General features: G+C 36.3%; 1 protein-coding gene across 1 annotated transcript; it reads left to right on the top strand.

Moving 5' to 3' along the window:
• Positions 1 to 8543: 8543 nt before the first annotated feature.
• On the top strand, positions 8544 to 9416 carry LOC111139372 (olfactory receptor 56-like). Its single transcript, XM_022491625.1, has one exon. The coding sequence runs from the start codon at positions 8544 to 8546 to the stop codon at positions 9414 to 9416; it is 873 nt and encodes a 290-aa protein (XP_022347333.1).
• The last annotated feature ends 566 nt before the right edge of the window (positions 9417 to 9982 follow it).

The following is a 9982-nucleotide window of genomic DNA, read 5'->3' as shown; positions in this document are numbered from 1 at the left end:
CATGGAGGTTCCTCAAAATGTTGAAAATAGAATTACCCTATGACCCAGCAATTGCACTACTGGGTATTTACTCTAAAGATACAAATGTAGTGATCCAAAGGGGCACGTGCACCCGAATGTTTATAGCAGCAATGTCTACAATAGCCAAACTATGGAAAGAACCTATTTGTCCACCAACATACGAATGGATAAAGAAGATGTGGTATATATACACAATGGAATACTATGCAGCCATCAAAAAAATGAAATCTTGCCATTTGTGACAACGTGGATGGAACTAGAGGGTATTATGCTTAGTGAAATAAGTCAATCAGAAAAAGACAACTATCATATGATCTCTCTGATATGAGGAAGTGGAGATGCAACATGGGGGGTTAGTGGGTAGGAGAATAAATGAAACAAGATGGGATCGGGACGGAGACAAAACATAAGTGAGTCTTAATCTCACAAAACAAACTGAGGGTTGCTGGGGGGAGGGGGGTTGAGAGAGGGGGGTGGGGTTATGGACATTGGGAGGGTATGTGCTATGGTGAGTGCTGTGAAGTGTGTAAACCTGACGATTCACAGACCTGTACCCCTGGGATAAAAATGCATTATATGTTTATAAAAAAATAAAAAATAAAAAAAGAAAGATGAAAAAAAAAAAAAGAAAACACTCCATGAATGTTAGCTATTATCACTGGTGTTAGTTTATGAACAACAAATAGAACGGGGTATATCCAAGGGTAGCTGAAAGTGATAGATCTACTCATTCAAAACTCAAGACAAACCTGTGTGATATGGTTGTTAAGGATTGGAACTAAAGCATCTCCTCCAAGTAGAAGAATATACATTCCTTAGACTATCCATATATGTTGCATTTTTCACTCATGCCAGCAAAGAATTTTATACCTGATAAAAATTACAATTCCTGGTTAACTCATCATGAGGATTTCAAGGTTATCGCTAATACCTTGAGTTTACTTTATGGTCATTAGTGTTAATCTAGTACCCATATGAATGTGCTTCTCACTGATATTATTTAAAAAGTCAACTATATTTACTCTGATAGTGTTTACATTTGCACGCACATGCATGTTCATTCACACACACACACACACACACACACTCCAACATGAATCTGGTAATGTAAATGAACAACTTTTTGTTTGTTTGTTTGTTTTGTGTGTGCTTTTTTTTTGGTAAATGAACTATATTTTAAGAAACTAATATTTTCCCACTTACTCTATCTATTTGGAGTTTAGGAAAGTAGGTGAAAGGCACATAGGACATTTCATTTTGCTATTGGTTATTTGGAAATGGCACACATCCATCAAGAGTTCTTAGAAAGATAAAGACAATGCCTTCTGGAATCTGGAGAAGAGGATGTGGGTCACAGCCCTGAATCTTAATAATTGTGTGATTTTAGAATACCATTTTCAATGTCTAATTATTGAGATAAGAATGCATAAAGTCTTCTCACATTGTACTTTGAGGATTATGTGACATAAAATAGGTGAAATCTTTTTTTTTCAACTCTAAATTCCAATATAAATAAAATTTGCTGTCTTGATCTTAAAACCATGTAAATCTCATTAACACACCCATTACAGTTTCTATATGCAACTAATTTAGGTCAGAGCCCAGAACAGACAGTCAGGATAAGAGAAAGATCTACAGGGACCCAATAAGGGCTTTGAATCTGTTCTCACTGAGCCCTTTGGGAAAAGGAAACATAGAAAGGGCAGGTGATAATTTTTTCCATTGCAGAAAATTGTACAGAAAGGAGTGCTTCCATAAGCTGGTTGAAATACAAAACCAGGGAGAACTTTTTAAGCATAAAATCCCACTTAAAAATTTCTGGATTTTCCTATATAGATGGCAACAAATATGGTCAGTTCTGTCCTCTTTAATAGATTAACTCAAGGAAGTGGACAAAATCAAAGAAATACATAGGTTGTCAATGTGTTCATAGATTCAACTAGAAAACTAAGGTAAGAGAAAAAAAAGGAAAATGGTTTCCTTTATGACATAATATTTACCTTGATTGTATTTAACATATGCCATAAACAGTTTCATTTCAGTGATGTCAGAAGCCTATTATTTTGCCTAAAACAACAACAACAAAACCTTCACAAACAAATCCAAAGTTTCAGATTATTTACTATGTGTTTGTATTATGTTCAGTTGCCTAATAAAATGATTTCCTTCAAACCAGAGATAAGAAGAAAACCTTGCCTTCCTTTCTTTAGTGATTAATTGACTTGAAAGTGATAAAGGGCTTTCATAGAAGTGATAAAAGTTAGAATAATCAATTATAAAAAATAAACCCCCAAAGAAGTATTTGTGAATTCTGAATTTCTTTATGTAGATTGTAATGTTGTGTAAAGGAAATAAATGCTTCATCCATCATTGTTGGTCAATAATGCAGAAATAGCAAAGTTCATCTCCTTGGATACCACTAACACATTTTCTGTACAAATATATTTTTCTCTCCTTCTGGCAATAATCAGGAAAATTAGGTTTTGATTTTCCAGTAAAAGGGGAGAGTCTGAATGCAAAAGAATTTGAGGAGTTGTCCCTTTAAGGAAGTTCAGAAAAAAAGATGTAACAGAGTTGATGGCTAAGAAAAAAAAATAGAGAGGAATGATCAGTGGAAGATTAAAATTTTAAATAAAATAAAGGAAGATAGAGATACTTTTTGGAAACTAAACATGTGGCTTTATTTGGTGTATAGACTTGAAGTCAATAAGTGTGTGGATAAAGAAGAATCAATCGATGAGCGAAGACAGGATAAAGAGATGCTGATTTTGCTATGTGTGTGGATGGTTACCATGAATGTTTCCACACTCTGCTTCTCACAGGTCAACAGTGACTTCTTCAGAGATCTGTGTTTTCAGCTCTTGACTCTATTTTCTGTGGAGCTAAGCACCTCCTCATAGAGGACAGCCTGTTAGATCACAGGGCATGCATTTACCATATCCATTGCTGGAAGTGTTTTAATAAGGGATATGATATCAGAGCAAGAGAACACCAAGGCCTTTCAGAATAAAAAGTAATTTATCAACAAGACAATGTTGGAAATGGGACGGATCTCAGAATGAATCCCCCTGTCACAACATCATTCAAAAAAGATTCACCATCATATGCACTCACCAGAGACCCTAAAGGTTATCACATTATTCTCTGAGTAATAAACCTACTTACTACTTTGTTCTGGGCTGAGATCTTTGGGAAGTGAAGGTCTGAGTCTACACATGTGGCAATACAAGGGTTAAGACCTGGAAAAGAAAAAGTTGCAGAACAGTCCACTAACTCAGCTTTAAATCAAGTAGCAGAATCAAACATAAAATGCACACATTATGACCAAATCTCCTAGTCTGACTGTGCTGGTCATATCATATTGGAGCCTAAAAGAAATTATTCATTTGCCAGACAATTATAAACAGGAGAATTATAAAAATATATCAAGGCATGGGAAGAAAAGGGAAATAATGACACATATATTTACAAATCTTTATTCAAGACTTAAGGGCTGCCTGAGGATATCATTTAAATGTGTAGATATCTTAAAGTTTTATGCACATATAAAATATATAAATTATACAATTGAAGTACATCAATATTTAAGGTATTGTCTACATGATAAATATCCACATATAAACTATAACAAACTATTAATTAAAAAGGTAAAATTGGTTATAATAGGTGATTTTCTAAACATTCCTTCATAGTCCTTATGCATGAGAGTGAATTTTATACTGAATTAGAGCATGTTTAGTTGTTCTTGAAGGGTTCTATAAGTAAAATAATTATTGTGAACAAGTCAAAAATAACCAAGAAATAATTTACTTAGTAAATTATATAGTAAATTTCTGCATTTAGTCAAGAAAATCAAAATAATAGTGGACCTGGGTATTGTTTCTTCGTTGCTAAATACCTGAGTGATCTGGGGCTAACCATTTAACTTTTCTAAGCTGTAATTTCTTCATCCCTGAAATAAGAAAGAGGTAAAAATTACTGGGGATAAGAGTAAAGTAGATTTTTCTAATGTACCTCTTAAATCTAAAATTCAGTCTTGAAAAAAAATACAATGAACTTGGAAAATTTTTGTGATAGGCTAACTTATGGCCCCAATGATCCCTGCTTGCCAGTATTCATGACCTGTGTTTTCTCCCCTTAAGCAAGAGCTGAATCTTATCACTTATTACTTCTGATATTAGATTACAGGAAGACTGACTTCCATCTTGTTCTGACTCTTCACCTCTCTCCCTCTTTTTTCTTCCTCCCCTCTTTCTTGAATGAAGCTAGCCACTTGCTATGAGATACCCCATGGAAAATTACAGAAGTAAAAAAAAAAAACTCCCAATCACCAGCCAGCAAGAAATTGAAGTCTTCAGTAGAGCAACCCAGGAGGACTGAACTGAGCTCTGCTGACAACTCCTGACTGGACTTGGAAATACATCCTCTCCCAGTGGAGAATTGATGAAACTGTAGCACTGCTAGCACTTTTATCACAACTTTGCTGGAAATCTTTGGGCAGAGGACCCAGTCAAGCTTCAAACAGATTGCTGATGGGAAGAGCTCTTTGTAATGTTTCCTGTTCTATCTTGAGAGAATTGTTACACAGCAGTAGATAACTAATGTGGTTTCCAAAGAAAGATCACTTCTATTTTGAAAGGGCCAAGAATGGAAGGGGAATGAGGAACTGCCATCCTGAGCAGAAGGTATGTTCAATTCAACAGGTACTTCGAATACCTCCATATGTTCAAGTAAAGTGGTAAAGGAACACAAAAGTGTATCCCCACTGGGAACTAACTTATAGGCTTTATGCAAAGTAATATAAATGTTACAGGATAATTAACCAAATCTGTTTCCTCTTTTCCCCTTTTCACTGAGATAAACATACTTCCCAGCCTCTCCTGCAGTGATCTACTGCTATGTGATTAGACTCGAATTTATTAGTGTAAGGTCAATAAAACACTTACAGGGTTGGCCCACTAACACTTCCACATCCTTCCTACTTTCTGCTTGATGCAGATGAAAAGAATGAACTTAGAAGGACTAATTATGTACTATACAGTGGTTAACTGAACATAAAGAATAAAGAAAAGAAAAAAAAGAGAACTTTGTTCTTTTGGCAGAGACAACCAAATACTAATACTAATACTACTAATAATAAAGTTAGTGTTGAAGATAAGCTTGGGGATTTGTTATGTCACTCAAAAGAGAGCCATCTGCCTATCTGCAGTCTATTTTTTACTTCAAACAAGACAAACAGTTCTTTGACTATAGCCATTTAGCCACTGAGATTTTGAAGATTATCTATTAATGAAACTAACATTATCCTAATAAAGCAGAGAACAACACAAGGCTTTATTTGTTCATTTATTTATTTATTTAAGAAGTGAACATTATTAATAGAATGTTGTATTAAATAACAAATTTCCATTGAAATGTGATAATATTCTTAAATTTAATATTCCAAATATTTGGTCTGTTTCTTCTAAATATAAATTAATTTTTTATCACAATGTGAACATTTTATGACTCTTTCACTGTTGGTGGGAATGCAAGTTGGTGCAGCCACTTTGGAAAACCGTGTGGGGATTCCTTAAGAAATTAAAAATAGAGCTACACTATGACCCTGCAATTGCACTACTGGGTATTTACACCAAAGATACAGATGTAGTGAAAAGAAGGGCCATCTGTACCCCAAGGTTCATAGCAGCAATGGCCACAGTCGCCAAACTATGGTAAGAGTCAAGAAGCCCTTCAACAGACAAATGGATAAAGGAGATATGGTCCATATATACAATGGAGTATGATGCCTCCATCAGAAAGGATGAATACCCAAACTTTGTATCAACATGGATGGGACTGGAGGAGATTATACTGAGTGAAATAAGCAAGCAGAAAGAGTCAATTATCATATGGTTTCACTTACTTGTGGAACATAAAGAATAACATGGAGAATTTTGGGAGAAGGAGAGGAGAAGGGTGTTAGAGGAAATCAGACAGGGGGGATGAATCCTGAGAGACTGTGAACTTTGAGAGACAATCTGAGGGTTTTGGAGGGGAGAGGGGTGAGGGGTTGGGTGAGCCTGGTGGTGGGTATTAAGGAGGGCATGTATTTCATGGACCACTGGGTGTGATGCATAAATAATGAATCTTGGAACATTGAAAAAATAAAGTTAAACAAAAAGTAAACCTTTCAATAAAAGGACTTAGAAAAGTCATAAAATGTCCACACAAGGCTTTATTTAATGATAATTCTAATATTAATATATTTAATACGGATCTGAAGGTGAACTATAATTGGAAAAAATGCTGAGATGTGACTTTTAACCATTTCTTTTCAACGTTTAGTAATAATATGAACCTAGACAAGCCACATTACTCTTCTGAGCTAGCCAATCTCTGAGACATTTTTCCTTTCTAAATGCCTAGAGAGTTAAAGCCTCAGTTTGAGAGTTAGTTTTTGCCTTTGTTTCTAAAAGTCTACATGAGGTTAGACTTTCTTCCTGCATCTCCTCTAGATTTTAAAATTGAGGAATATTTTCCATCTCCATTGTACAGTGTATTCTCTATATTTTCCACTAATTTTGTACAAAATATGAATTTCTTTTTCTTTTTTTACCAAAAACTTTTGTTTCAATTATGTTCAGTTAGTTAGCTTTAGTTTTTGATGTAGTGTTCAATGATTCATTGGTTGTGTATAACACCCAGTGCTCATCAAACAGCTGTCCTCCTTAATAGCCATCACCTGGGTACCCCATCCCCACACCCTACTCCCCTCTGAAACCCTCACTTTGTTTCCCAGAGTCTAGAGTCTCTCATGATTTGTATCCCTTTCTGATTTCTTCCCTTCAGTTTTCCCTCCATTCCCCTATGGTCCTCCATGCTATTGTTTATGTTCCACCTATGAGTGAAACCATATAATTGTCATTCTCTGCTTGTCTTACTTCAGTTAGCATAATACCCTCCAGTTCCATCCATGTTGATGCAAATGGTATGTATTCATCCTTTCTGATGGCTGAGTGATATTCCATTGTGTATATATACCACATCTTTATCTGTCTACCTTTTGAAGACCACTTTGGCTCCTTCCACAGTTTGACAATTGAGGACATTGCTGTTACAAACATTGGGATGCATGTGCCCCTTCTTTTTATGACATCTGTATCTTTGGGGTTTACACCTAGTAGTGCAATTGTTGAGTGCCAAGATAGTTCTATGTTTAACATCTTCAGGAACCTTCATATTGTTTTCCAGAGTTGTTGTTCCAGCTTGAATTCCCACCAACAGTGTAGGAGGGTTCCCCTTTCTCCACATCCCTACCAGGATTTGTTGTTTCCTACCTTGTTAAATTTTGCCATTCTAACTGGTGTAAGGTGGAATCTCATTGTGGTTTTGATTTGAATTTTCCTGATGACTAATGACAATGAACATTTTTTGCACATATCTGTTAGCCATTCGTATGTCTTCTTTGGAGATGTATCTGTTCCTGTCTTCTGCCTATTTCTTGACTGCATTATTTGTGTTTTGGGTGTTGAGTTTGAGAAGTTCTTCATAGATCTTGCATACCAGCCCTTTATCTGAAATGTCATTTGCAACTATCTTCTCTGATTCCATGGTTGACTCTTACTTTTGTTGACTATTTCCTTTGTTGTGCAGAATTTTTTATCTTGATGAGGTCCCAAAAGTTCATTTTTGCTTTTCTTTCCCTTGCCTGTAGAGATGTGTCTTGAAAGCAGTTGCTGTGGCCAATGTCAAAGAGGTTACTGTCTATGTTCTTCTCTAGCATTTTGATGGATTCTTGTCTTGCTTTGAGGTTTTCCATCCATTTTGAGTTTATCTTTGTGTATGGTATAAGAGAATGATCGAGTTTCATTCTTCTGCATGTGGTTGTCCAGTTTTCCCAGAACCACTTATTGAAAAGACTGTCTTTTTCCCCCCTTTGCATATTCTTTCCTTATTTGCCATAGATGAGCATATTCTTCCATTATAAAACCTTTCTTACTTTTTCATATGTACCTGTCCACGGTCATGTTTTTCTATAAGGCTAAAGGTCGTTAGCATCAGAGATTATATTTTATTCATCTTTGTCTTGGTAAGACTTAGCACCATGTATAGGAAATAGTGAAATGGAAAAATGTATGGTTGAGTGAGTATGGAACATATAACATATACTTAAGCAAAGTTCATGTAGGGCAGTGAGAGAGCCTATGGGGGGAGAGGGGAAAAGAGTCTCCTAGCAATGACATAAAAAGGAGGGGGGAGTTGTATTATCTCTGAGATAACATTAATAGATGCAACCTAGACATTAACTGTCCCAATTTGTTCTGTGAGTAAAGAGGATAGGTAGGAACATGAGATACCCTACTCAGCCATGAAACTGGCTAAAATGTTGTCATTTGCAGAAATACCACAGCCTGCTGCTGCTGATAATGGTAATAAATGAAAGAAATGAAAGAGCTTGGAAAACAGAATCTAACATATTTTTGTGATTTCTCTAAATCTGGCTTGTTCCCAGGGTTGATTACTCCTAACAAGACAGAAACATGGATAAAAGAAATGAGTATTCAAATATGGACTTTATCCTCTTGGGCCTCTTCCCTGGTATAAAAGATATCAACGTCCTTGTCTCTGCAATTCTTCTGATCTACGCTGTGGCTGTAACCACAAATTCCATCCTTATATTCCTGATTTGGGTGGATTCTCACCTCCACACACCCATGCACTTTCTCCTCAGCCAACTGGCCCTTATGGACCTGACATTAATCTCTAGCACTGTACCAAAGATGGCAACTGACCTCTTCTCAGGGAAGAGAAGTATATCACAGGTGGCCTGTGGAACTCAGATCTCTTTCTTCCTGACTCTAGAAATTGCTGAGTGTATCCTCATCACCCTCATGGCTTTTGACCACTATGTGGCCATTTGCAACCCTTTGAGATGCACCCTGATCATGAGTCAGAAAGTATGTCTGCAGATGACTTTCATTTCCTGGGCTGGAGGTGCACTTATATCACTCATGGACACAGCGTATGCTATGCATTTCCCCATCTGTGGTTCTAGAGAGATTTCCCATTTCCTCTGTGAGGTCATGGCCATCCTAAAATTGGCCTGTGAGGATATCTCTGCTTATGAGAAGGCTGTAGTGATGACAAGTATTGTGGTGCTCCTCATTCCTTTGTCCTTTATCCTGTCCTCTTATGCTCTCATCTTCCTTGCTGTCCTCCGCATGAACTCTGTGGAGGGCAGGAATAAAGCTCTGGCCACCTGTTCCTCCCACTTGACTGTGGTGAGCCTATACTTCGGTCCAGCCATGCTGGTCTACATGAGGCCTACTTCTTATCACAGTCCAAAACTGGACCAGGAGGACTGCAATGGGACTACTGTCTTTATGGATTCAGTCCATATACACAAAACATAGTGAAACATGCTTATCTTCTTCATGTTTCCTTGAAAGTGTTAAACTTCACTCTCATATTGTGAACCTTCAAGAGTTAGGCACCCAGGTTTGGTAATGATTGATCATGTTAGTGGTGATGATAGTGGTAGTAAATATGTTGATGGTGTAGTTGGAGTGCTGGTACTTAAGGTGGTGGAAGTAGTGATCATAATGATGAAGAAGTTTCACTAAGAAGAAGAAGAAGAAGAAAAAGAAGAAGAAGAACAAGAAAAACAAGAAGAACAAGAAGAAGAAGAAGAAGGAGAATCGAATTAATTATATATTTTTTCAACTACAAAGGGAAAATATATCAATTTCAGTCCTCGAAAGAGGCCAATCACCACAGAAAATCCATGGATGTTCCATCTTCTAAAGATCTGTAAATGAAGATAAGAATTAAATTTAGTTCTTGGTTTTTAATCTTTTAAAAGAAGAGGCCAGATTATAGGCCTAAACAAAAAGCCAATTAAATTATTCTATTTTACATATTTTATTCTACTTAAAATTTCAAATACTTTATGAAATTGTCCCAATCATCAAAAAGAATC

This window comes from Enhydra lutris, unplaced genomic scaffold (genome assembly GCF_002288905.1).
Source record: "Enhydra lutris kenyoni isolate GAN:26980312 unplaced genomic scaffold, ASM228890v2 scaffoldscaffold103, whole genome shotgun sequence".
NCBI lineage: Eukaryota > Metazoa > Chordata > Mammalia > Carnivora > Mustelidae > Enhydra > Enhydra lutris.
Note: the sequence above shows the minus strand (reverse complement) of the source record. Positions and strands in the feature narration are given on the sequence as shown.

What these genes read in the sequence shown, in the direction of transcription:
- LOC111139372 (XM_022491625.1), top strand. Translation starts at nt 8,544, where the DNA reads ATGGATAAAAGAAATGAGTATTCAAATATGGACTTTATCCTCTTGGGC.